This window comes from Pocillopora verrucosa, chromosome 3, assembly GCF_036669915.1.
Source record: "Pocillopora verrucosa isolate sample1 chromosome 3, ASM3666991v2, whole genome shotgun sequence".
Lineage (NCBI taxonomy): Eukaryota > Metazoa > Cnidaria > Anthozoa > Scleractinia > Pocilloporidae > Pocillopora > Pocillopora verrucosa.
Window position 1 is genome coordinate 13,628,784 of NC_089314.1, and position 26,790 is coordinate 13,655,573.

The 26,790-nt window shown below is 37.6% G+C and overlaps 5 protein-coding genes across 8 annotated transcripts; 3 read left to right on the forward strand and 2 right to left on the reverse strand.

The window, feature by feature from the left end:
• Positions 1 to 41: 41 nt before the first annotated feature.
• LOC131771974 (acyl-coenzyme A thioesterase 1) lies at positions 42 to 2,723 on the forward strand. Its single transcript, XM_059087876.2, has 2 exons — positions 42 to 737; positions 1,412 to 2,723. Exons 1-2 carry the CDS (start codon positions 59 to 61, stop codon positions 2,200 to 2,202), a joined length of 1,470 nt encoding a protein of 489 aa, XP_058943859.1. The 5' UTR covers positions 42 to 58; the 3' UTR covers positions 2,203 to 2,723.
• Positions 379 to 13,113, reverse strand: LOC131771960 (small ribosomal subunit protein eS24). Of its 2 annotated transcripts, none has more exons than XM_066162962.1 (5): positions 13,034 to 13,113; positions 12,599 to 12,667; positions 11,794 to 12,003; positions 11,120 to 11,233; positions 379 to 389 (listed from the first exon to the last, which is right to left on the reverse strand). In XM_066162962.1, exons 1-5 carry the CDS (start codon positions 13,034 to 13,036, stop codon positions 387 to 389), a joined length of 399 nt encoding a protein of 132 aa, XP_066019059.1. In that variant the 5' UTR covers positions 13,037 to 13,113; the 3' UTR covers positions 379 to 386. The 2 variants fall into 2 exon arrangements, with proteins under 2 accessions (XP_066019059.1, XP_058943819.1); XM_059087836.2 differs by lacking the exon at positions 379 to 389 and adding an exon at positions 10,624 to 10,693.
• LOC131771972 (acyl-coenzyme A amino acid N-acyltransferase 2) lies at positions 3,953 to 8,705 on the forward strand. Of its 2 annotated transcripts, none has more exons than XM_059087875.2 (4): positions 3,953 to 4,201; positions 4,887 to 5,116; positions 6,250 to 6,594; positions 7,166 to 8,705. In XM_059087875.2, the coding sequence occupies exons 2-4, from the start codon at positions 4,933 to 4,935 to the stop codon at positions 7,951 to 7,953; spliced, it is 1,317 nt and encodes a 438-aa protein (XP_058943858.2). In that variant the 5' UTR covers positions 3,953 to 4,201; positions 4,887 to 4,932; the 3' UTR covers positions 7,954 to 8,705. The 2 variants fall into 2 exon arrangements, with proteins under 2 accessions (XP_058943858.2, XP_066020531.1); XM_066164434.1 differs by having other exon boundaries at positions 4,645 to 5,116; positions 7,166 to 8,704.
• A 2,732-nt stretch (positions 13,114 to 15,845) lies between the features above and the next one.
• On the forward strand, positions 15,846 to 17,930 carry LOC131771959 (uncharacterized). The gene has a single exon (XM_059087834.2). The coding sequence runs from the start codon at positions 16,083 to 16,085 to the stop codon at positions 17,004 to 17,006; it is 924 nt and encodes a 307-aa protein (XP_058943817.2). The 5' UTR covers positions 15,846 to 16,082; the 3' UTR covers positions 17,007 to 17,930.
• Positions 17,931 to 18,001: 71 nt separating this feature from the next.
• Positions 18,002 to 26,506, reverse strand: LOC131771958 (synaptotagmin-1-like). 2 transcript variants are annotated; one of them, XM_059087833.2, is made up of 6 exons: positions 26,313 to 26,506; positions 25,888 to 25,983; positions 22,787 to 23,036; positions 21,448 to 21,877; positions 20,076 to 20,196; positions 18,002 to 19,085 (listed from the first exon to the last, which is right to left on the reverse strand). In XM_059087833.2, exons 2-6 carry the CDS (start codon positions 25,970 to 25,972, stop codon positions 18,775 to 18,777), a joined length of 1,197 nt encoding a protein of 398 aa, XP_058943816.1. In that variant the 5' UTR covers positions 25,973 to 25,983; positions 26,313 to 26,506; the 3' UTR covers positions 18,002 to 18,774. The 2 variants fall into 2 exon arrangements, with proteins under 2 accessions (XP_058943816.1, XP_066019058.1); XM_066162961.1 differs by lacking the exon at positions 26,313 to 26,506 and adding an exon at positions 26,157 to 26,215.
• Between the last annotated feature and the right edge of the window lie 284 nt (positions 26,507 to 26,790).

Genomic DNA, 26,790 nt, shown 5'->3' on the forward strand with positions numbered 1-26,790 from the left:
ATCGACCGTGACGTAATTGCAAAAACTTGCATCCACTTCGAAGTCTTGTGTTGGTCATATGACAAAACTTTCACAATCATCTTTTCCTCGATTTCACCCTCTAATATCTCAAAGGAATGAACCAAACGTCATGGAAAGCTTGAATAGTTTAGAAACTTCAAACCAGCCGGAAATTATCACTCAGACTGTTGATTCGGATGCTTTTGACTCAAACATTACGGAATGTCAATCGCTACTCAATCCCGATTTAGTTGTGTACCCCATGCGATCTTTAATCGATGAAAAGATCAGCATCGTCGTTAGAGGTCTCACTCCAAGACAGCGCATAACATTGAAGGCAAAACTAACTGGAGATTCCAAAGAAGAATTCGAATCTTACGGCCATTTTATCGCGGATGGAGCAGGAAGGGTTTGTATTGCGGAAACTCCATCGTTATCGGGAACATACACCGGTGTCGATTCTATGGGTCTACTGTGGAGCATGAAACTTTTACCTGGACAGAGGAAAGGGCAACGGCTAAGCAAGAAAGACGTCACAAAACCTTATTACGTTCACCTCCACTTATTTAATGGCCATGTTGAGGATTTTGCCTGCAAAGAAGTGAAGGAACTGCAGCCGATCCGTAGCGTGACATTTGAGAGGTGTTACATGACATGTGGTGTGCGAAGAATTCCTGTTAGGAATGGAAGGTTGCGAGGTACTTTGTTTTTACCTCCTGGAAAAGGACCGTTCCCTGGTGAGTTGAAGAGACTGCCTGTTTATGTTTTTTGTTTTTTTTGTTGTTGTTGTTGTTGTTTATAGCCTTCTCTATCTTCTAAGAAAGATCTTTTAAAGGAATTCCCGCGTAGGCCTTCTTTAGGGCATTACACAGCTCTTAGGGAAAGGATCGTTGCGTGACATATTAAAACGATGGCTTCATAGGACATCATACCCACAAAGTCACGTTACGAAAGGTCATCGCAACTAGGTGGCAATTAAACAGAATCGAAAAAAAGACTCGGGTCTCAACGACTTACACCAAGAGAGGGTCAGGTAAATTTTATGCTTCCAACAAATGATCGTCCTATGATACAGAGATAGCGCTGTTCGCATGTTAGAGATAGAAATTGCTTCTTAATTTTGCGTGGTACCAGGAAAAATTCTGATGTTTAATCGGTGCAGATGGCTCTTTCATAAAAGTGAATATGACTGACGGGTTACAGAAAAAACATTCGCTGCCCGACTTAACCGACTTATTCCAACAGTCAAGTTTCCACGAAAGAAGGGCGGGGGGGAGGGGAAGTGGGAGTTGCAAGAAATTGTTTTGTATACATCCTCCTGCCAGTTCGTGTAGCAATAATGAAAACGGTTGCGGGGGATACCATAATACCCTGTCACCCTCTCTTGCTCTCTCTTTCTCTATCTTTCTAGGTATCATTGACTTGTTCGGCACGATTGGAGGTTTAGTAGAGTTCAAGGCCTCCCTTTTGGCCTCTCATGGCTTTGTAGCCCTAGCCCTGGCCTACTTCGCGTACGATGACTTGCCAAAGGTACCAACAGAACTTGAGTTGGAGTACTTCTTCGAGGCCTGTGATTGGATGCTGGCGCATCCTGACGTCATGTCCTGTGGTCTGGGAGTGATGGGCGTTTCTAAAGGTTCGGAGTTAGCTCTTATTTTAGCAACACATCGGAAAGAAGTAACTGCGGTTGTGGGTATCTCTCCTGCGCATGCTCTCATAGCTTTTCCGCTGAAATATAAAGGAGAGCCGTTGGCCTTCCTTAAATTTGAACCGGATCTCGTCAAGCTGTCAGAAAATGGAGCTATGATCTTTAAAGAATCATACCCGCCGGATGCGACTGATGGTCCGAGACGTTCCGCTACCATCGCAGTCGAGAAAATTCAGGGGGATATATTGCTTATATGCGGGGCTGATGACCAGAATTGGAGGGCACAGGAAATGGCACGCAAAATCCGTTCCAGATTGCATAAATACGGAAAAGGATCGCGTTGTACAATCCATACTTATCCCGGAACGGGACATTTGATTGAGCCTCCTTACACACCCACGTGTCATCTTTCCTATCATAAGTCGTTTGGGATGTGTGTGGAATGGGGCGGTGAACCACGACAACAAGCATTCGCCCAAGAAGATTCCTGGAAACATATCTTAAACTTCTTCGCCAATAACCTGTCATTGAAGAATAAGAAAAGTCGTTTGTAGTTCAACATTTAGTTCTCTAGGTGGATTCTGGGCCAATTTGCATGGACGCTGAAACCTGATTTCATTCGATTGATTATCAACTCTACTTGATAACGGAACGTAAACCGCCGTAGCGATGTTTAATTAACGAAAGATCGCTAACAAGAGATTATAATGTCTTGTCGATTATCAATTTATTGTTTCATACGCCTGCCGACGCAGTACAAGAGTTTCTTTTTTCGAGGAAAAAAAAGTTGAGCAATTCGTAATGTGTAGAGTCATTAGGTGTCGATAACTGATGATTTAGAACATTTAAAAGCAACTAAAATGCAAGGCTCGTCATTTCATCCTACCCTCTGGAAAAGTTTAAAATTATATCGGGCAATATGGATGTACTAAACCGCAACTTTCTGTTCTGATTAAGAAATAGGCGTACAAAAGAGAATCAGCAGATGTACTCTGTTTAGCACATACCACATACCTGTTGAAGGCCTAAATGTAATAACTGTCTTAAATGTAATAAAGTCCTAAATGTAATAACATTTGGTTCTAGATGTAATTAAGTCCTAAATGTAATAATATTTGGTCCTAAACGTAATAAGCCTTCAAAGCAATCATTTAACTCCACCAGTGCATTGTTGCATAGCGAACATCCACATTTAGATGTTAAAGTGACAGCTGTTGCACCAAAAAATCCTCCGACCAATATTCATGTCACATCGCGGACTCGCTGATATTAATCAGCGTCTTTTTTTATTTGCTAGACTGCAGTCGATAAGTATTGGCTGCAAACCACTTGTATTGCGCAAAATTCTAATTTCTTTGCGCATTATAATTTGATGACGTAACAGATATAATTGTTAAGATTTTCTATCGCTAGACAGTGTTATGGACACCTAGAACCAATGGGTAAATATTTGTCTTGATTTCTTTTGATATTATCGATATGAACTGAAACTAATTTGTTAACGCATTACTTTACAGATCTCGAATCTCCGATCCATATCCATGGTTTTTGTCATAACCTTCATCCGTTATTTATTGTAATAAAATATCGAGGTTTGGAACCTTTGGTATATTAATGTCCTAACACACCGTCACACCACTACACTTATGAACACTTGGCATCAGAACGCTGACCAATACGCCTCCATGTATCACTGGCTCAGACTCTTTAAGTGCAAGAGATTTTGGAAAATGTGATAACGTTATTCATGTCTGATTAGTGATAGAGTTAACAAGTCATAAATGAAAATTACAAACCTAGACGGGGAGCCTACTTACTTGTGGCTCGAACAATTTGCAGGCTCGGATATACATTTTTTGTCTTTCTTCGCCTGAATAGACTTTGTTAGCATGCACATTTGTTTCCCAATTCGGACCTCGTGACAGTATTCTAGAGAGTGATTACTTTCAAACTCTCGAATATCTTCGTGAGTATATGAATATGAACAAAATAATTTTCACCCCAAGGGAACGTAATTGGGACAATTATGTCCTGCGCAAGAAAAAAAGTTCGTGGAGCGGACTAACAAAGTTTGTAACTATTGGACAATCGCCGATTCCCGTATCCCGTTCATAATAGCAATCCCGCATCTCGCTCCCTTCTTACTTTAAATTCCCGGATCTCGGATTTTATATAAGCCTAATCCCGAATCCCGAAAAACCTCTTCGAGACCCTCATAACTCTTCAGCTTTTGTCATGAGATATGCATCCGTGAATTCAAGTATTCTTACCGTGTCGCGCGACTTCCCTTCTTGGAGCAAAGGGTTTCTACGTGACGCGGACCCGTGATGCGTTATTAAGACCAAAGATTTTTTTCCCTATTTGACCTATTTGCGGGTTCCGGTTTTTCTTCGATCTGAGCGGCAATTACGCGCCTCCATTGACCTCGAATAGCAGCTAAACGCAAACATTATCGAGACGAATGCGTGACAAACCAACTGAAATATTGTAGGGCTAAGCACGGAACATTGCCAGGGTTTCTTTATCAACGCCACCACGAAGTTGGTGACCAAGGTACAGGCCACATGTGACTGATTGATTCAATATTCCAATAGAATCTCCAAAATTTCAGGTCTTAGTTCGCAAATGGATTTCGATGAACCTTTCCAGAACTATAGCTTTTGCGACTGCAAAATTGCAATCCCGATAGAGGACTTTAGGGCGAATTTCCTTAATTTGACTAGGCTCCATTACCAGCTGCTGAGTCCGTAGAGACCACGCTTGAGGTCGTCGAAAGAGCAGCTGTTAATTTAAGCAGATACAGAAGATACGAATGCCAAGTCCATGGCATTCATAAATCCTGTAATGAAATTGGTGTAGTTTACTCTGTATGCTCCACCTGTCACCGCTGTATCGGATCGATCCGGGTTTTAATAACAAGGATGAGAAAATGTATCGGTTTGACAGTTTTGCATGCGGTTTTCCGGTTTTGATCGAATTTTTTTGTTTGTTTTTAGGTTTTGGATGATTTTTTTTATGCAGTTTTGCGGTTTCTAATAAGCCCCAATACCCCCCTCGTTGTGGGTGATGCGAATGACTTGTGAGAAAATGAAAGCAAATATTTCCATGCAGCATAAACAACATATTCCTATTCATCCTATGCCTGCTGACCGCAGCACCATCATTTGGAAATTCAAGTGGAAGTGATGATTTCTTCCCCTGGTCATTTACAGCTCGTTGGATATTCTCTTTTCTTTAGGAAGTTTAAAACTTGCAACAAGGTAATTCAACGCTGTATTTCGGTAATGTCGAATCCTGGCGTGACTCCAAACATCCACGTTAATCCTCGTGTGTCACTTATGGACCGTAAGGTCAAGATATGCTTATCTGGACTTGAAGCTGGCCAAGCTGTTACATTACATGCCTCAGTTGTGGGTGATGCGAATGAAATATTCGAATCTCATGCACATTATGTAGCTGACAAAGACGGTAAGAAATATGCTATATGCACTTGAAGTGTGGGAAAGATTCCTTTTCAAGTGGTTGACAGACAAACATGACAAATATACGGTATTTTGTAAGTGTACTTCAGCTAGTCCTTCGTCAGAGCGAATCCCTAACCTTAACTTTACCCAAATCCATTCGCTGTAATGAAGGGTGAACGTTCGAAAAGTCCGCTTAAAAACTCTTTACAGCGGCCAATTTACATTTTTCATCTGAGATGATAAAACCAAATTATCTTGTCCTTCACACCAGCGCATTACCACAGTTTCTCTGGAAACTTATCCCCTTCTTATAACGTTAAATGTTTGAAAAGAATTATATTCTCCTTGCATTAAAATTTCAAATTTTGGCAGCTGATACAATTTTTTTTTATAGTACATTGACAAAATGTGGAAGGACATCAGGTCTGAGGAAGGGGGGGGGGGCTCTAGGTATTTGCCAGACATGTGGAGAACAAGTTCAGTTTTACAAGAATAACAGCTTCAGAATAGTGCCATTTGGCATCAACAACTTAAACCCTCTCTGGATGTTGCAAAGAGGAGTAAATCACTAGCCTTCAGTTTGGCTTTCAAGTGTTGCACAAACGTCTGAAGTTAGTTGTTCTGTTAATAAACTAGTGGAAGATGCAATTTGTTGCTTTATGTAAACTAACTGAAGACAATGTACCATTACAATTATCAGTACAGTGAGGTGCAGAAAATGTTTGGTGATGGGCTTTTGACCTTAAAACTCGTCTCCAGTGGTAACTGATCTGGAAGAGTCATGAGTCACCAACTGACAAATGTAAAAGCACTCTTAAAGAAGTCAAACAACACGTTTTCACTGGAAACAGAGCCAGTTACCTGTCACAACAACTCAGTTTTGATGTTAAAACAAGGTTACTAAACTTCCTTAGATCATGTCTCACTCAACTGAAAATTATACATTAGTAATATGTGAGTTTGCCACTTTAACAAAAATGAAAGGTTTATTACCAATTTAGAGTATTCAGTATGTGACTCAGTTAATTTTTCCTTTGCACTATTTTTTACTGGCATCTTGACTTACTTGAAGCTCTACTATTGCATCAGAACTTATCTGTCTAAAAATTCTTGGACCACTTTAATTTTATTCCTAAGGAAAAATTGATAACTCAACTGATGCTTCACATGGTGGTTCCTATGTTGGAATTGAACAAATGGGATTCCTGTGGAGCATGACACAGGCTCCTGGTCAGAGAAAAGGACTGAGACTTGCAAAGAAAGATGTCACAAAACCTTACTCAATTCAACTGAACTGCTTTGATGGACATCTGTCACCAAAGGATGGATTTGTGAATAGTTTAGCAAGAAACAGTTTGCAGCCAATTGTGAGCTCATCATTGGAGAAGTGGTACATGGCTGAAGGAGTAAAGAGAATTCCTGTAAGAGAAGGGAGGATACGTGGAACTTTGTTCCTACCTCCAGGAAGTGGAACATTCCCAGGTCAGTGTCTTTGATGAAGAAAAGTGGTCTTGTCACAGCTTTTACATTTTGAAAAATGTTAAGTCAGTGCTTTGCAACCATTGTAAATGCACTCATCCCTCACAATCCTCAATGTTTATTTGCTTATACTTTCTATAATTTGGGGTTGTGCCTATGTACAAGATAAACTCTTTGTTATTCCAGCACATTTATCCTTTACACCTCAATATCAGTATGCATATTCTCCATACTGTTCTCTATACATTTGCTAGTGTGCAAACAGGGTGAATCTGTCAAACATTCAGGGATTTCTTCTGTTAGTGATGACTTTCCTTATTCTTGTGACCTTAAGGTGTGATTCAAGGCTGCTTTTGTGAGGAGAAATAAGATGCTAGTCACTCTTAGGGATTTTAGGGTCACAGGTTAAGTCAAAGCCACATTATTTTAAAAGGAATAGGGGATATTCCCATTTTCATTTGTATGGGACTGCTATGCTAGCTTTTCAAACAAACCAGATTTTTTCTGATCCTAAGCTACTCGCAAATGAACAAGGAGAGTAGACACTAACTCTGCTTTGTTTTTTGTTAATTAGGAGTCATTGATATGTTTGGAACAGCAGGAGGCTTGATAGAATTCAAAGCCTCCCTTCTGGCATCACATGGGTTTGCCGTCCTCTCACTAGCATATTTTGCATATGATGACCTACCAAAGTATCTTCCATTCTGTGAGCTGGAATACTTTGAGGAAGCGGCTGACTGGCTTGTGAAACATCCTGCTGTTGTACAACAAGGAATTGGTGTCATGGGTGTGTCAAAAGGAGCAGAAATAACTTTAATGATGGCTGCAAACAGAACAGATATTGTGAAAGCAATTGTGCCAATTTCTACTTCTTTAGTAATCTCAGCCTCGGCATTTAAGGTTAGGGGTCAGTTATCAGGGATGTACTATGATAGCTCGAAAGCTATTATGACCTCAGATGGGGCATTAATCTTGCGAGACTGCATCCCAGTTGACGATTTTAACCAATTTGAACCTTCCTGCATGATCCCAGTGGAGAAAATTGATTGTCCCATGTTGATCATTTGTGGAGAAGATGATCTAGATTTGGCAGCAGTTGAAATGGCACAAGAAATTTGTACACGGATGAATTCCTGCAGCAAGGGTGATTTGTGTTCTGTGTTGAGTTATCCAGGCACAGGTCACCTAATTGAACCTCCATATGCACCACATTGTTTTGCATCCTACCACAAGGGTCTTAAGGCAAACTTTGTGTGGGGAGGAAATACACATGACCATGCAAAAGCTCAAGAGGACTCTTGGCAGAAAATAAGGGAGTTTTTCATGAAGAATCTTGGGCAGAGCTGTAAAAGTCATCTTTAAAAATGTTTGAGGAATGAATGATTAGGAATAAATTACAACTGGTATTAATCATAGAATTTCACGAAGAGGATAGACCTCTTCATGAAACATACACATAGCATGGGAAGGCAGCATTTTTAACCTGTATATTTTGTTGTTGTATTTGCTGTTCTCATACTGCAAGAAATTTGATAATTTAATATTGTAATTTAGATGATAGCTAAGAAATCTAGTAAATTTTGTAAATTTAGTAGCAGAGTTATTGTTCTCCTTAACCTTTTTTAATTTGTACCTTCTCTTTGCAGCTGAGGTTGTGCTTTTGTTGTTTTCTTTTTTACTGTTATTGGTATTAAGTAAAAAAATACACAGAAATACTTAGAATCAGAACAATAAAAAATAACACAAGTTTGCTTAAGACCTGCTTTAAAGGAGGGTGAAAAGAGTATGTAAATCCACCATCTGTGGTAATTTAATACTTAATCTTGGACCCATATTATCATAATTTTGAATTTAGGCCAAAAGTTTTCAGTCTCTGCAATCCTTTGTGATTTGAATACCCACAAATCTGTTAAATTCTATTTCATGCATATTCCCAATCCATGGTGTCCAAGGCAAATCCACTTATCTGCACACTTAGTCAGCCCTCTTAAAGGGAAGTAGTTGAATCATAATTTTGCTTGGTCAAGTAACTACTAATGACACTGCTAATTGATAATGTAGTTTTTAAAGAAAGGAAGAGAAAGACAAATAAAAAGATATAACATTCTGATGCCAGGCTTTGACATTTTTTTAACCACTTGAATGTTTGTCCCATAAGGATGTGGTTAGGGTACAAGGCTTGACTTTGACATTTTTTTAATCACTTGAATGTTTGTCCCATTAGGATGTGGTTAGGGTACAAGGCTTGAACAAGGTTTACACTTAAACTATTTCCAAATATATGTTTGGTAATGAATAACCAAAGTGGACTAAGTGCTTCAACTTCAAGTGTACAGGTATAGCTCATAGCATAATAATTGAGAAGGGCATAAACATTAATTTGCAGGTTTGATTGCTTACATTTGACTTTTTTCCTAAGTTTCTACCACAGGTGTTTCTTAACTGTATGCCAAGACTCAGTGCAAAAACTATTCTAAAAAAAAGACACATTTGTCCTTCCATAATTTTTTTTGAGGCATTGACCAGTTGCTTCAAACAAAGTTCATAAACTTTGCATACCAGACTCAGTCAATCTGAGCTTTTACTTTGGATACTAGTACTGGAAAATGAAACATGAACATGTGATTGCCTGCACCTTGCTCCCAGCCAGTAAAGGTAATCAAAAAAGGGGGCAACGAAAACCTTGATAGCGTCTGGGTAAGAAAAAGGCAAATGAGCCTGTTGCATTGCTATGAATACAAGGTATGGTGTATTGTTTGCACAAACTAATTTAAGAAGTGAAACTAATTAAAATAAACTACACAAGACTATCAGATAATGGATTATCCAACAAATAGAATGCCTCTCTCTTTCAACAGCTACTCTTCTAACAGATTCCCTCGACCCCTTTACACCCCAACATCAGTATGCATATTCTCCATACTGATCTTCATACATTTCCGAAGATGCTGACAAGGAGAATTTGTTTTAAAAATAAAGAGCTTCTTTCAAGGGTGTGTTTCGTTTATCAAATAGGCTTTGCCTCTTGTTGATAGATTTATTTAATGACAAGAATCGTGATTATCATTAATTCCATGGATTGATTTAAAAGTGTTAGATTATTATGTTTCGAGTCAGTTTTTCACTGGAATCAAAGTGAGAAAGAAGTTATTTTGTTATAATTTTTTCTGTTTCTAAATCCGCCTGGAGAATCTGCTAACCTGTAAAGTGAGACTGTCGTAACAACCCACCACAGAAGTAAGTTTGCATATTTAAAGATTTCTAATTTAGCTACAAGATTAAGGCTTGACTTGCGTTTGTTCTGATTGCTAATTATAAATGTATTTCTTTTAGATCGAATAGTTATTAAAGCTTGGCTTGATATTATGCGGTTTGTGGTGGTCATTTGATTTAACCAGTTCCGTGTAAGGAAACAGGATGATCTTTTCTTTTATTCTCATGAACTTAATGTGCATTGTGGGTTATATTATAAGCAGAAATTAGATACTAGTATCTCAGGGGTCAAAGGGTTAACTCTTCCAAGAATGATTAGAAATTGACCTCTTCCAAACATTTCAGGAAGACAAGACAATTCTCTGGTCACACAGTATCAACAACTAGTATTGGGACTAAACGGCTACTAATAAGTTTGCTGGTGTAGCTTGTCAGGGTCTTAATAAGCAGAAGTGAACAAAAAAGAGACAATGCAAAAACAACATTATAGGTCTGGCAGAAGAAAGTGAGGCATAAGCTCTTCCTTCCACTAAGCAAGAGACTAAAACTTAGCTCATGCTGGTTGTGTCTATAGTGTGTAAATTGAACAATTACTGGACATTTACAGAGTTCTTTAAGGACAAAGGATAGAAGTTTTCAAACATTTAGGTCTATAAAAAGACAACTTTGCAAAGTTCTATTTTTTACTCATTACCTTCACCATCACTTTCCTCCCCCCCCCTTTTCCAAAAAGAGATTTGCTTTTTGCAAGCAATGAGCCACTCTTGCGTATATTTAAAAGTCAGCTACTTTGTTGAGTAACAAAAGACAAGAGTCAAGTTTGAATCACTTTACATTTTAATGATACAACTACTGAGCATTGGAAGTTGAAAGACAGCTGACCATTTTACTGAAAAGGAAAAGAGAAACAAAATATGAATGACTGACAGTATAATTGTTTTCTCACACAGTTAAGTTTGAAATGAAATAATCCCATGAATATCCTTCCCCATGAAAGTATTAGCTATCCAACCTTGTAATTATTTTCATTTTGATTAAGAAACAAAAAAATGACAAGTAAAGGAACCATTTTCCTTCCTTATATAAATTGATCACTACTCATGAACTAAGATAACCTCACATCCAAAAAACAGAACCAAGATAAACATGATCACTTTTATTTTTTACCGTTTCCTTTAAGGTTGATTTGCTGAGAGGGTACAGTGAATTCTCAAGATCATTCTCAGGGCATATTATTAAGCAGAGCCAATGCAGTCCTCCATGAATGAAACAAAATAAAAATTTGACAATGAATAAATAAAACAACTGGACTAACCTTCTTTCCTGTAGCACCAACTTTAGCCTTCTTTGTTCCACGAACCTTCTTCATTCTGTTCTTCTTTTCCTTTCGCTGTTTGCGTGATGACTTTGGCTTTTCATAAAGTCCATGCTGGACAGGTGATGAAAGAAATTAAAATGGTCAGCAAAACATAACAGCCCAAATCAAAATTTTGATTCAAAGTTTCAGAAGTTAGAGTATAACAATATTCCTAGGGTACTTTTGCCATTCAGCAATTTTTTCCTGACAAGTTTTGCTAATTCTGGTTTTATCAGCTGAGTTTATAATGTAAATTGGCCACCATAAAGATTTTCAAAGCTGACATTTCAAGCGTTAGCTCTCCATCAGAGCAAACAATGAGGGGCTAATGCTCGAAGCATCAGCTTTGGAACTCTTTACAGTGGCAATTTACATTATCAACTCAGTTGATAAAACCAACATTATCTTGTTATACTCCCCCACAGACGTAGCACCACAGTTTCTTCAGAAACTTACCCTCTTTGTTTATTAACAATTAGACAATACCAGGTAATTGGAAGTTTGGATCTTTAGTCTGACAGTAATATAACACTGTCTTTAACTGAGTAACAATGTTTGCACAAGTGTACAAACTACTCTTAGAGTTGACATGAATTATGGGCTTAATTTCATGTAAATGTACTTTAACTCACTCTAGTCAGGCGGTACTTTGGTTCAAACTTCTTAGCAAAATCCAGGGAGTCGTATATCAAAGCAAAACCAGTACTCCTGCCACCGCCATAAGCAGTTTTAAAACCAAAACAGAAAATTACATCTGGGGTGGTTTTATACACTTTGGCCAACTTTTCACGGACTTCAGCCTTTGAGACATTTGGTCTTCCAGGGTGAAGAATATCTACCACCTGTGAATCGAACAAATCAGCATGTTTTGCATCAGTTCACACATGTGCTTTAAACAGCTTGATGTAGAAAGAAAGTAACTAGATCACAGAAGATGTCAAAATCTGGTAAGAACATCAGTGACACCCTCCCCTCTGTCTTGTGTACCACTTTTTTACTTACCTCTTTTTGATGTTATTACAAATGTACAGCAACATAGAGTCTATTAGTTTAGAAGCAGAACTTTGATAACAACTCGGGAATACAGAACAAGGAATATCCCTATAGGATATGTCAAACAAAGATCTTAAACCAAAAATTCTGCTCTTATTCTGGCAAAAAATTTTTTCATTAACATAGAATAAGAGAAGAGTTATGAGGACATTACCTACATCTACGCTCTACCACGTACATACAATTATTATTGGAATAGGACAAAATTGGCACACTAATACACTGATACAACACTAAAAAGCCACAGAAAAGTCGGGTACAAAACAGACCTCCTTTACACGAAGAAGAGATATTTCCCCCGGATCTTATCAAAGGATTCTGAGGAAAGAGCCACATTAAAGCTACAACAAGGCAATAAAATATAACATTAAGGGTATGAATTACCATTTGCTTCCGTTGAAGCAGGCGGTTAGTAAGGAACTTTCTCGTTCTGATTGTTGCTGTACCGTCGCTCTATAACATACAAAAACATGAACTGTTCATCGGTTTAATTCACGATAACAGGGTATTTTCCTCTATGATACATTTTATTCGAAATTTGCTTAGACTTATACGAATAAACATGGAGTCATATTGTACATTGAGAGGAAATGAGCAACTTCTGGGCCTCCACTACTAGTGTGTTCAGCATCTTCCACAATGATGTTAACGAACTTCAACAACACTGTAAATGACGTTTTCCCGCAAGAAATTTCAGAAAAGACCTCCGTAATTATTATATAAGTATTTATTTATTCATTACATTTCGTTTTAACTTCAGAAATGGACGGATGCATTAGTATTGAGAGGATTGCTCTCCTCACTTCGCTTCAAACTCACCATTTTGCTCAGGCAGACATTAAAGAGAACGAAAGAGAGGCCACGATTTGCTTCGTAGCCTGGCCTTTCTCATCAAATATGGCGGACGTTGCTAGTGCTGTATCTTTTGCCTCAAGCAAACGGTCAGCATTAGATTCCATCCGCCAAAACCACCTCGGTCGAGAGGGACTGAGATGGAATATTTAATGACTTGCAAAACATAACCGAAGATTCTCGGAAATCCGCAAGTGATGTAGCCGAACATCAAAAGCTGTAAATCCCATGATTCTTGAGGAACAAACAGAAACAGCATAGCGAGAATTTTAAGTCGCGAACCATTGATGGTAGACATGCAGATAATTTAGGATACGTAAATTCTGTTGATGCGGCGCATAAACTTATTGCGGAATTTGAAACAGGATTGACGACGAAGTTTTCTTTCTTTAAAGCTGTCAAAGGATTCGGGAACACATATATATATTGATATAGCTCTTTAGCATTACAAAGCTTTGCTATCGCTATTGTGCATTCTCACTAGTTTATCTAGTTCAAGTCCTCTGGCATGGCTTGGATGATACCACAATTGTGGAATCACTCGGGTTAATTTAATGCTTACACCTCCTTCCTCGGACAGAAGTCACAAAATACTGGGAGAAGATGCATGAGATATTTAAGGAGCAAAAATTCGTTTTTTACTGGTGTGCCTTTCCTAATTTTGGGAAGGAAAGTGTTCAATTGCCAGCACGGCATAGATAGAACAGCTGGAGAGAAAAGGAAACGAAAAGATGCAGAAGAAGTACTGTATATAATAATTTCTTTTTATCCTCAACCTTTGTGTTTCTGTCAACTATGGCTTGCTAATTCGAAAAGTCAAATACTTGAATGGGTCATATGACATTGATCTCAGAATACTTTTATGACAAACGTGATAACAGTTCAATCTTGGCTAAATTGAAGATGGTTTAGAAGTTAACAATTATAAGAACTTTTCACTAACATATGCTGCTGACAAAGGAGAAAATATATGCAATTCTGCATTTTTTGCTTTCTATCAAGCAATCATATGTTTGCTCCTTATCACGCTATGACACTTCCGTTTTGTCACATTCCAAAAAATAACTTGAGAAATACACTGTCATTCATCTTACACTATTATATTTACCTATTACAGAAGGCTGGAAACAAAGGTTTTGTTTTCAAGAAAATAAGATTTCTTGTCCAAGACACAAGGAAGTTTGACTGCAAAGCACAGATAAAAATGCAAGAAATTTTATTTTTTTCAGAGAACAAGGTAGTTCTACTCATGTATAAACAGAACAAATGCGATTTAATAAATCAGATATGCGGCATGACTCCTTTTCTTCCATCCCCACTCAAAACAAGCAAACACACCTATAGAGGTTCCAGTCTGGTCTGCAAATGAAAAGGAGGAAGGTGATCACTGCAAAATTAAGCATTAGGGTTCTTATTTATAACATATTGATTATTGTATACTGATATCTAGAAATTAAGGTTGCAAGTAGCAGCCAGCTGAGTTATAGTTTGAGTTTTATCAAGTCCATTACTTTGTTAAATTTAGAGTAACCTTGTCTTGAGAGAGGAAAATTGAGGAGCTGTAATATACTTATCATCAATTAGGGACCACAAAGAAAAATTTATCTATAGAGACTTTTGAAGGAGAGGGGTAAGACTTGTGACAAGCTGGCAGACATATAGATAAACTTTACTGCTAAATGGGTTACAATACAAAGTGCTCAGTATTTGGATCAGCTATGGCTCAACTTAAACTTTGCTTTAGTTTCAAGTTTAATCCTTTGTGGTTTCCTTTCTCTGTGTTTATTTTTCACGTTATGTACACAGAAGAACACAAAAATGACAAGGAATACTTTTGAATATTAAGAGGCTGGAATAAGCAAGAAACCAAAACTGAATTTTAAACAGTACAAAGTTAATTTGATCTTCCAATGTTATTTAATTTTAACCATTAATAGAATTTGCTATTTAAATTTATCCCCTCCATTTTTCTGGATATTGTGAGCAAAAACAAACAATTATCACAAAATGCATGGTATACAATGGTTTGATTCACCAATGTGGCAAAGGCCTTTCACTGTCTATCCATAAAAAGGGAAATAGTTTGTAAAATGTAAGACATTCTGCATCTTGAGCATATACTTATTCATCCATGTGAAATTAAAGGTTACTTGAAATAAATGTGAAAGATTTATAGGATTTTCAGACCCCTGATAACAATTACTAAATGTGCTGATTTGTTGTACTTAAAGGTTATGATTTTAGTGGAAATAGTGGAAGAAATTTCTGGACCTGGAATTTTGTTGCAAATGTCTGTTTAAATCAGTTTAAGTCAGTTAAAAACTCTCCTGTTTCAAGATTACATGATTACCACACCAGAACCTTTTGTATTCTATATTGTGCACCATGTTATGATTACGGTTTCAATTATAATAAAAGGTGCTGTCCCCAAGAACTTTGCAAAATATCTCTACATAAAAAGAAATAGATTGTGGTTATGTACTCCAAATAGCAGGTCACATCAGTCTTCTGTAAGGAAGTAGCAGAAATTGCTATGGTGGTTTTGGTGGATGGAGAGAAACATCCACCAAAACCACTTTATTCTATGTGTTAAGAGTTATGATAATCATTATGAACGTTTGGTCGGTCAGCAATTGTGCACCATAAAAAATAATTAGCCAGAGCACTAACTGCTAATTAGTGGTATAAATCTTTTGTCTCCCTGAACATCTAACAGTGGCTATAGATAAAATTTTAAAAATATATTGTTGATGGTTTTGGTCAAAGTTTTGGTGGATGTTCCCTAATGACATCCACCAAAACTACGTAACATCTGGGCACCTTTTAAATACGTGAAATATCTGCATAAAATTGCGTAAAATGTTTTATAATACTACAATCGAACAATAAATTAATACTTACCATTTCTTGAGTAAAAAGTTTTGACGCAATTTCCCAAACAAATGATACACTTAGGTCATCGGGATAAGTCGGCATGTTGTCGTAGCTTCGTAATTTTCATTTAGTATAACAAGTCATGAGTTGTCCATCATTCCATCTCAGTCCCTCTCGACCAAGGTGGTTTTGGTGGATGGAATCTAATGCTGACCCAAGCAAACGCTGTGAAACAGAGAGGAAGGTCAAAAAATCAAAAGCTAGGAAAAAGAAGAAGGTACCGAAGAAGCCAGTGGTGGAGATCAATTCAAGAAAAGACCGAAGAATTATAAATGAATACCATGCTTTGAACAAGAAAATCGACTCTCTACGGAGGAATACCTCAATTCAAATGAAAGATAGGTCAATTCAAATTGCGAATCTCGAAGCGAAGAAAGAAAAGCTTGGTGGTATAAATGCTTACCAAAAGGCATCGAAACTTGGAGAGGCTCGTCATGGGAGTTTTAACTCAGCAAAATGGATACTGAAGCAGATAAGAGATTTTGATGTTTGTAAAGTAAACTCTATCACAACTAAAGCCACAGAGGCAAAAATAAGGTTACTTGATGTTGGTGCTCTTGACAATAACTATAGAAAGCACCAAAAATGGATTCAGTGTACATCTATTGATTTAAATCCGCGGAGTGACGCTGTTGTGAAGGCAGATTTTCTTAAACTTGAAGGCAACGAACTGTATGATGTTGTTGTCTTAAGTTTGGTGATCAACTTTGAAGGTGACGTACGTAGACGAGGGCAGATGCTTCGAAAATGTCAACAGCTCATAATGGACCAAGGATATCTGTTTATTGTTCTCCCTCTTCCTTGTTTGAACAATTCAAGATACTTAAATGACGATCTTTTTGTATCTATGATGGAAAGTCTTGGGTTTAAAGCATGTGCCCGCCATAAGAGCAGAAAATTGAGTTTCTTCATGTTCAGAAAAACTGGCCATGCTAAGGTCAAATCATTCCCAAAGAAGGTCTTACGGAAAGGTGGAAACCATAACAACTTTGCAATTATATTATGAAAGCTTAGGGGTTAACTTTAAACTTTGTTACAACATTCAAAATCCTAACTGTATCCTGAATGATGTCTGACAACATGTTTTTCAATATTTGTTTTCAAAAAGTATTCCCCTTTTCCCCTGAATTTTGCTTTTCCTGAATGCCTCTTAAATTACCTTAATAAACAATGTGAAAACTGAGGAAAATATCTTCTTTAATGGAAAAAAAATTGCACCATATTGGGTTAGTTGGCATGAGTTATCCACAGTGAGAATTATAGGCAATGGTGGTTCTTTTCTTCTTGGCCAAATATTTATCTTTTTTAGACTATCTCAGCCACGGATGTTATCAGCAATCATATCAGCTGAATGAAGGGGGTTATTAACTAAATACTGTGTTAGTGGTTGAGACATTTAGTAAGACAAGACATTTGGAAGGAACTTTGTTTTACCTTTTTACACCCTAAAATCTGTATGCATATTCTCCATACTGTTCTCTATACATTTCCCATGGTGCTGACAAAGAGAATTTGTCTAACAGTCAAGAGCTTCTTTGGTTGCTGATCTGTTCCTTTATTCTTGTGACCCTCATGTTTGATTCAGGGGTGATATTGTAAGGAGAAATTAGATGTAAGTCACTGTTAGGGGTCAAGAGGTTAAATTGCTCTAGAAAGGTTATGGTCAGCTAGGTGCATAAACCATGTGCAAGTTTAGAAAGGGGAAAACAAGCATCATTTCTTAATTTTTTTCCTAGAATTTTTGAAGTACTTTTTCTGTAACTCTGTACATTCCTACATTCTTGTTCCTAGGTTGTTGACGAAGGGTGATATTGAACTCTCCTAATATTTTCCAATCTCTCCTCTTTTACCAGTTCTTTAAATTACTGTAACCACCCTTTCAAACTTTCTTTCAATTGTTTTTGTTGTTTGATCTTTTTGTGACTTTAAATAAAACCAAAGAGATTTTCCTTTTTATGGTAATTTCATTCCCTCTAGTACAAGTAAAATAATATAAATGTATTAATATAGAATATATTGCTAGTTTTATTTACATCAGGAATAAAACGTAATATACTGAAGAACCAACATACTAAATTGAGAACCAATTGATGGTCATAAAATTGTTTCTCTTGATGATTTTTTCAGCAATTTGACTGTCAATTTCAGGTGCCATCTGAAATTGTAGTGTCTAAAATTTTCTAGAAAATACAACCAAACCAATTGCTGAAACACTGTGAAACACGCTACCCTAGGTATGTATAACATATTTCAAAGATTTACAAAGGAGATCTCTAGAATTAAACTGCCCAATAAGACTATCAAGATGTTGCTATTTAAAAATATTTAGTGTAAACCTGTTTTTTGTCTTTAATATTTAAATCTTTTTAAGTGTCTGCATGTTTTATTTCTCCTTGCTGTTTTCTAACTAAAAATTCTGAAGAATGAGTTAACAATAGACCATAATACCATTTTCCGAACTTTGAACTACAACAACCCCGTACAACAAGAAGAAAAGACCACCTTCTAGCAAAAATTTGGATTTTTTTTTTATCCAAATTCATTTCAAGCTCTTTCGTCTGTAAGCTCAACAGTTTCATCCATAGGACCTACAAACATTTAATGAAATTGGAAAGCAAAAGGCACTATTTCCAGTTTACTGTGCAATAAATATCAAAACCTTACTTCTGTCATATATTCACTGTCTAAAACCTGATTACTGCAGAACACTGGGTTCAATCTGGATCCGCGCACGCTTGCACACTGAGAATGATAACTACTCATTTATGAACATCTCATATGAGTGTATGCCATTGTGCTATGGGGTTTCGAGGTGAAGCGATCATATCATTCCAGTGAGACAGCCCTTGACCAGTCGAGTACATGTATGGTCCTACAACTGCTCGGCCAATCAGCTTCTTGGATCCTCCAAGCCTCGGTACAGTGTAAACTGATAACATGAAGCTCACGCGATCGAGGCAAGACGGGAGAATGGAGAATACAAAAGCTTCGTTGTAAACCGGAAATACTGTCCTCTTCTTAACAATTGTTTTCCGTTTTTTCAAAGGTTTTCCTCCCATTATCATGGACACTTTGACATATGGATCTGAAAATTGATATCATTTCTCATCAGAGTGCCGTTTTTCGCACAGACAACCGACAGTTTCGAAGCTTCGTTCGCTCGAACGCCAAACGACAGGAGTCGAGCGAACGTAGCTCCCACACGATTCACAATGAAGCTCTGAAACTGTTAACAAAATAATGCAAATACTCTCAGACTATTGTATTGTCGGCTTACAAAGAGACATCAAAAGTTGCATGATTGAATTTTGGATCAATGTCCGTATCTGAGAAACCGCACACCTACCCCTCCCCCTCACCCAACAACAGTCAACTGATAACAACTCAGGGTTAATATTGGGCTAGGGGAGCGGTAGGTGCACCTTAACTTCGCTACTGGTACCAATCCGAGTTTGAAAATATTTGCCCATTTTGTGTATAAGAGCGTAATTTCACATTTTTCTGTTGCATCTTGTGATAGAAGTCATCATCAGAGTCAAGTGAGGAGTTTCTGAAGGCAGCATTGCTCGTTAGATAACAAATTTACTCAAACGAATATGGAAGCTATCCTCGCAGTTATGCATCAGTATCGCAAAGGTCATAGGTGCAAATCCCATACGAGCCTGAATTTTTTTCAGGCCTTTTTTTATTGTTACTTGATTAGTGTTCATTCGTTTCTTCAACCGCAGTTCGCATATATGATTCTCATACATTTACAGTCATTTATTCACCTCTAGGGTCTATTTGGAACCAATATAACGACCAGCTCCCAGTTGGCTTACTAGCTTAGTTGGTAGAGCGCTGCACCATTATTGCATGGGTTCAAATCCCGTACGTTCATGGCTCATAGCTGCGAGGATCGCTTCCATATTCATTCCTTCAACCGCAGTTCACACATATGATTTTCATTTATTTACAGTCATATATTTGCTCAAATTTGATGCATGCGTGAAGATATTAGAGGAAGAAATTAAAGAAAGCTTTGATTGCCAGCTGGTTTTCGCCCACATTTTCGGATCTTCGTCACAGAACTTACCCAAATCTGTGTCTTCTCCGTTCAATTTTAATTCTTTAGCTTTGAGGACAGCTACTGTAAGTCTACATGAGGTAGGTAGATACTGCAGAGAAAACAGTAGTTCTCCTTTATCTACTCCACTCTGTAGGAGAAACAAAAAGTACGAAATTAATTCTCACACCATAAACAAACTAGATTTTAATCTATGGGAAGTGTTTCTTATTCGTCAGGAACTGATAATAGTTGACCGAGAGGTTTTTTATCTCAGAAATGACTTTCCCTGAAAAATGCGCTGAATGACTGCATTGCGCTATACATGCACAATTTATTTTTAATTCTTTCACGAGATGTAATTTCTTCATTAACGTAGGGTGAAATGCCAGATTAGTCGAGGAACAAATGTTTGAAGCGCACTGCACCCTCTGTTCACAAAATGATTGAAAATGAAACCGATAACCAACGTATTAACCCTTTAACCCATAAAAGAATCTTGCTCTGGATTTTCCCTTACAGTATAACCCTTCAATCATATGTTTAGGTCATGGATGAGTAAATGATCACCAATTTAAGAAACTCTTGATTGTGACACAAATTCTCCTTGTCAACATCTTAGGAAATGTATAGAGAACAGTATGAAGAATATGCATTCTAATGTTAGGATGTAAAAGGCTAACAATGTCAAGTACCTTACCCACACCTCCCTTGGCAATTTCAAAAACACGAGCGAGACCTAGGCGCGAGGTTAGACTATGAATCGTAAAATTCGTATTTCTTTCTTTTCTCAGAGGTAAAAAAACTTGTTCAAACTAAAATGGTTCTTATTTTGCTAAAAACTGGAAGATCTGAAGCGTTTGCCAAAGACGGTCAGAATTCCAAATTGGTATTCTTTGTTATAATCATCACAGGTGGAAAAATCGTCATTTATGGGCCAATCAATTTGAGGCTTAGACATCCCCCCACTGGCATTTGGGGAATTTCAACCTTGCCCGGGAGTGCCAAGTCTTTCCAGCGGAACATGCGTGTTTTATATTTTGATAAGGAAGTGTTTAAAGATAAATAGTTTACTTTCGCGAGCGTATGGCTCAGTAGAAGAGGTCTATATGGTCTAGGCTTTAAAGCTTGAATAGTCAAATCAATTGCTGGTGAAGTAATTGAATATAAATTCTATTTCACTGATCTTTACTTTCATAAAAAAAAAATTGATCGTCAAATCCGGCACTTGGGTGGGGCGTAAGAACACAATTTGGGCCAAAGGGGCGGGAAGATGAATGAACCAATCTTCAAAAGTTCAGATGCCCTGGGGGTGGGGGTGGTACCTTAGATGAGGATGTTGAAACTTAGAATTAGTCGACGCATTATGAGCTCAGTCGGTTCGGTGTCAGCACTCACAAACCTTTAGATCCTCATTGTTGATATCAACCCAGATCTCTCCTGTCCCTTGTACTGAGTTCAAATCATTCACATCTCTTAAAGGATATCTCACGTGACCGATAACCTGCTGACGGGAAAATCGATCGAATTCACAGACTGTAAATTCAAGAGTTCTGTTTGGTAGATCTACCGGTGAAACCATAAAAACAAAGTCTTCATGGAACTGTGGATTGGATGTTCTGCGCAGCACTCTTGACTGAGCTTTTCGCTTTTTGTCTGGAAGAAGAAATATCTTTACGTATGGTGTAACCGTGACGTTTTCTCCGATTGGTGTTAAACGAGTGGCTCGAATGAGACAGACTTTGAGCTCCTCGCTGAATTTGTCGTAAGATAAAGAGAAACAGAGTCTAGCTGAGCCCTGGAATGGCGATCCTTCCCCTGTCACTTCTTCTCTGAAAACAAGAAAAATCAATAACGAAAAGCTTACAGGAGGTTGATATGAAATGTAAGAAATAACATGATACCATGAAATAACTAATGCGATAACAAATGTAGAGGATATTACACGGTGACGAGAAGATATGAATTAAATGTTTGAGTAGCAAGAACAATATCTCACGAGTGAGCGCAGCGACCTGGTGAAATATTGTTCTAGCCACGGGAACATAAAATTCATATCTAGAGCTAACGAGTGATCACAGTTTCTATTTATTATGGACAATAAATATACATGGTAAAGATTGAAAAGCTGGCTTTAACACAAATACAGGGTATTAATACAAACTAAATGCCTGCTGCCCAAAGGCGGGAATCGTGACGTCGTCGCTCGATATGACCACTCGTTTCAAATACAAGAAATACGCCGCTCAGTTCCCGGATGTGGGGGTCGAATTGATTCTGCAAGTGTTTTAGTTCACGGTAAAACACTCCAGTCCAATTAATAAGATATGATATGACACACGATGATACAATACGACACCACACTTTATCTCGCTGATTAAAATTGTGCTTCCGATACACACATAAAAATATTTTAAAAAGGCAGTACCTCTAATTTTTAGTTCAAGGATCATTATATGACAACAAAGGGGACACAATCCACGGCAATGTACAGCATCAGGTGACATTGCGTCACGCGACTTGATTGTAACATAACATTACACAGGAAACTTATCGTGACACGGCTTGTGCACAACTTGGCAAAATGACGTGACACGTTTTGCCCAAATGAATAGGTCCGAGACACAGGCTGATATTGACCTTAAAGACTTTGATAATTCTGGATATCACGAGAACCACTTGAGTTCATATCGTCGACTGTTACAGAGAATGTTTTTTTCATAATGGTCTGCAATTATTACCTGTAAATCTCAGGATCTAGGAATGGTTCAAACTCGTCATTTTCTTTCTGTGGATATCGTGACTGCGTGGGAATGAGGATCGGTTCGATTTTAGGCTGTGGGATTTTAAAAGACACGCGTGATATTGTTCTCTCGGGCAGGTTGTTGTTTTCATTAGGGCAACTTTTACACCGGACACGCGATCGCCACACAAGAAGAACCACGAGCATGCTAAACAGCAACCCACCGCAAACAGCTGCGACAATGAAAGCTGTGAAGAAAAAATATATGACAAAGATTAAAATTTGTCGGCAGCTTTAATTAATACCCGTGACTAATATAATCGACAGGCGGATCCGGCCTCCAAAATTACACTTTTTCCCTAAAAGCACATATATATTTTTATATCATATCCAGTGAGAGAATGAGGCATTGCCAAAATGTATTTAGGTTGCTCAAAAGGGTTTCATTTCTTTTAACACCGATTTTTTTTTATGTATTTGAGCTATCCCAGTCATTCTATATTTCCCTTTTTTCACTTCCCTTTATTTCTTTATCATTACATAAGAATTTGTGATAAACGTTTCTAAGTGAAATATACTATAGCAACATCAAACGTTCTCAAAAAATTCTCGAATCAGCAAAAAAAAGTTTGTCTTGAAGTCAAGTTAATAAAAAAAAAAAAACAGTTAAGATGCAGGGTATTTTTTAATCATCCTACGATGCAGGTGTGTCTAATAAAAAAGTGGATACGTTTCTGAAAGGATTTAGTGTTACTCTGGTGACTTTACCGAAGAGTCACGGTTATATTGTTCCGTAAAAAATGAAATATAAAAAGAAAAGTGTCGTGAATGATGATGAAACTACATCGAGCCTCCTTGGATACGTCCTGGCATAGCAACAACGTGAGATAACTATCTTATTTTTAACCTGTAGTTTTGCCTACATTTTACCAAACGTTTCTCCTACTCCCGTGTAGACCCCTCTCTGAAATGGCGACCAGAATTTAAGAATTATGTTTGCAAAAACAGAATTAATGCTTCTTACAGCAAAAGAGAGTATTTTTCAGGTACTGGTAGTTTCAAGTAAGTGCTTCTCAGTTATCCAAGTTATAATGATTTGATATTTAACATAGGACTACAGCATAAAACCCCAGCGATGCAAATGGTTGTGATTTTGTCCAAGGCCAGGAAAGCTGTGACAACTAAAGCGTGACGATGACTGAAATCAAGAGGGGAAACCTAGTTTTGCGCATGTGTAACTCAGTTTAGGGAAACCCGGTTATAAAGGACACTTGCCATGTCTCGTTGATTTTGATGGCCGTATTAATCAGTTTCCTTTGCAAAGCTCTTACGTGCCAACAAGAGAGCATTCAAAACATTAACCAGTTTTCCCTATTTGGATTGTTCTCAAAGCTTTCTAAACATGTTAAGCTAAAGAGGAGATCTGGCGCCGTCTAAGACGGTAAACACTTCGAGGCACTCGCGAAATGTTGGACAAGTAAACTAATTTATTTTGTTTGATAGATGTTTTCTTGGGAGGTCTCCGTCATGACTAAAGAATCACTGGAAGAAATGACAATCAGAGGTTCTTAACGATACCAGGCTGATGCAATATTGCATCAGGTGAATCGATATTTCGATCATCTGGGTGAAAAATGAAATCAAGCAGAAAGGCCATTTAAGAGTTCGAGGAACCTGCTAGAAATGCCGAGCTAAAAATAAAAAAAAACAACCAGCCATATCAAAACCAATTAGAAAAGTACCACAAATTTGTTGTCTTCTCAAAATTCTTGATGTGTGAGATAAAAAATGAGGAAGACACAGACGTATATATTCTTAACTGACAAAATGAGGAAACTTTATAAAAGGAAAATTGTAAAAATGTTACAAGGTTTTCCATTATAAGGTTTATTTTTCTACATTTTCGTTACATAGTGAGGAGATCAGGGGAATTCTTTCGCTCCATTAGACAAGAGTTGAATATCAACTGGCGTCAAGGCGTCCTCAGACTTTTACTCGTTTCAGAGATGGAGAAAAGAGGGTATATCTTCGTCACCCAAATAACGACAGATACTTTTTCCCAAGCATAGTCCCGTACGGACGCTAAGGGTTATGTAAGACTAAAAATAGTTTCGAAAAATATTAGTTTGATTATTGGTTTAGCTGTGATGTTCTTAATGATTTTATCAAGCCATTGTTTTATCTCGAGCAGCACCTTAATGCTGCTCATACAGAGTCAGACGCAAAGATGTTAGGCCGCGCTTTCCGTTTCGCTTCTCATTAAAGAAATTATCTGCGCTTATTATCATGTACCCCTATCTTTCAGTCATTCAAATAATAAAATTTAGGCTATCTTTTAAACGTGATGCTTCCACATTAAGGTTTTCAGTTCCATCAATATCGGAAACACTGTTCGAAGTACTTTTAACACCTTCAGAAGAATTGAACCCGCTATAAAATGCTGTTATTCTCTGTTCACCGGATATAAGAACAAAATTAAGTCGTGTAAGGGATTTGTCTTTTTTCTTTCGCTTTGATGATAAGTGATTTTAAGTTTAATATTAGAATATTGGACATTTCTGAGCCTTGATATTAGCTAGACCATTTCCCCGACGAAAATCAAAGCAAAAAAAAAACATACAGAAGAGATTGTTCTCTTGCAGATTCGGACTCTAACACTTAAATCGTGACAGTACTTGTAAGAAAACGAAACAAAACAAAAAAATCACGGAAACGTTAACGAGGTCTAGGATCAATTTTTCAAGTGAGACATAAAAATAACTCGTTAGATTCTGGTTGATTTTATTTATCGGTGTTAACTTCTTACGAAAAACAGAAATAGAACTTATTTATTCCACTTCTAGATCGTGAACGTCTATAGACATCCGTACTTCCTTAAAAATTCCGAATTTTTGTTGAGTATTGTTCTTCAAACTCCCGCCATTTCTACCGACTCCATTTACGTAAATAAGCTCTCAAAATTCACCCATCAGAAGCTAAAAATATTCGGTTTTTTTCTTTTCATTTCGACTATCACGTTCTCGTTTCGAACTTAACTCTGTTTCCCGAACGCTCAACTTAACAATAATTGATTTGAGTTTTCTATTTGCTATCGCTTACCCCATTGTAAATGGAACGTCGAGTTTTCGGCGTCAACTGTTGCAACAGAACTTTTTGATGGCGGGAAGTTGTCAGCAATTCTCATAGTGCTGGTTTCTAAACAGAAAAGAAGAAACATTTTAAATAACAGTCTTTGAAAAGAATTATCATTCTGCGTTCGACAAGGTTAACTCTCCCTGTATGACGGCAAAACAGCGAAAACTATGATTTGTGGCTATTCATTACTGTTTTCATTCTCAAGGTTTTTGCGGTTAGCGACGGAAAAATACCTCTTTCACTTCTAAGTCATATCGCTAAATAAGCGAGTTTAAGAAGAGTACAGGGCAGCTACGATCTTTGAACTATCAGGGAACTTGTGCAAACTGAATGCTCCGAGACATCTCTGTGAGAGAGGATTTCTACTCGATATTTACTCAAAAACTTACCATGGAAATTCTTCAGTCTGTTATTGGCTCAAAAATCATCCACAAAACGTCCAGTCTGGCTGTCTCTCCCATAACAGTGGTGTAGAAACCGTTTGCTTTAACAGCAAAACCGTGAAATTTCCGGAAAAATCTACCAAGCGAAACGATTAATTGCTTTCTTGAAAAGATTTCTATTCCAACACTCTGACCACTTGATCTGATGTTCATAAAGAATTATTTTGAAGTTTAAAAGAATGTACGTCACTATTAAGAGATGAATATAGCTTGAGCAGGCTCATATCACAACTCGCGTAATGCAAGCAGACGAACAGGGACCATATAATTATGGAATGAAAAAAATACGTATCGTGGTAATGTGGTGGTTTCAACGCGGGGTTGGTGGCGAAAATGAAAGATACCGTTTGCTGGAATCTGCTGTTGCTTTTCCGGCCCAAATATTAGTTATGGTAGAACTCGCGTGATTTAGGTGGTATAGTGA

What these genes read in the sequence shown, in the direction of transcription:
- LOC131771974 (XM_059087876.2), top strand. Translation starts at nt 59, where the DNA reads ATGACAAAACTTTCACAATCATCTTTTCCTCGATTTCACCCTCTAATA. An exon ending in TGGAAAAGGACCGTTCCCTG is followed by an intron (nt 738 to 1,411) that starts GTGAGTTGAAGA and finishes CTATCTTTCTAG; the next exon opens with GTATCATTGACTTGTTCGGC.
- LOC131771972 (XM_066164434.1), top strand. Translation starts at nt 4,834, where the DNA reads ATGATTTCTTCCCCTGGTCATTTACAGCTCGTTGGATATTCTCTTTTC. An exon ending in TTATGTAGCTGACAAAGACG is followed by an intron (nt 5,117 to 6,249) that starts GTAAGAAATATG and finishes TTTATTCCTAAG; the next exon opens with GAAAAATTGATAACTCAACT. An exon ending in AGGAAGTGGAACATTCCCAG is followed by an intron (nt 6,595 to 7,165) that starts GTCAGTGTCTTT and finishes TTTGTTAATTAG; the next exon opens with GAGTCATTGATATGTTTGGA.
- LOC131771960 (XM_066162962.1), bottom strand. An exon ending in TGCTTCAACGGAAGCAAATG is followed by an intron (nt 12,004 to 12,598) that starts GTAATTCATACC and finishes TTCGATTCACAG; the next exon opens with GTGGTAGATATTCTTCACCC. An exon ending in CAAAGTACCGCCTGACTAGA is followed by an intron (nt 11,234 to 11,793) that starts GTGAGTTAAAGT and finishes TCACCTGTCCAG; the next exon opens with CATGGACTTTATGAAAAGCC.
- LOC131771959 (XM_059087834.2), top strand. Translation starts at nt 16,083, where the DNA reads ATGAGTTGTCCATCATTCCATCTCAGTCCCTCTCGACCAAGGTGGTTT.
- LOC131771958 (XM_059087833.2), bottom strand. Translation starts at nt 25,972, where the DNA reads ATGAGAATTGCTGACAACTTCCCGCCATCAAAAAGTTCTGTTGCAACA. An exon ending in CTAGATCCTGAGATTTACAG is followed by an intron (nt 21,878 to 22,786) that starts GTAATAATTGCA and finishes TCTTGTTTTCAG; the next exon opens with AGAAGAAGTGACAGGGGAAG. An exon ending in TCAACAATGAGGATCTAAAG is followed by an intron (nt 20,197 to 21,447) that starts GTTTGTGAGTGC and finishes TTTCTCCTACAG; the next exon opens with AGTGGAGTAGATAAAGGAGA.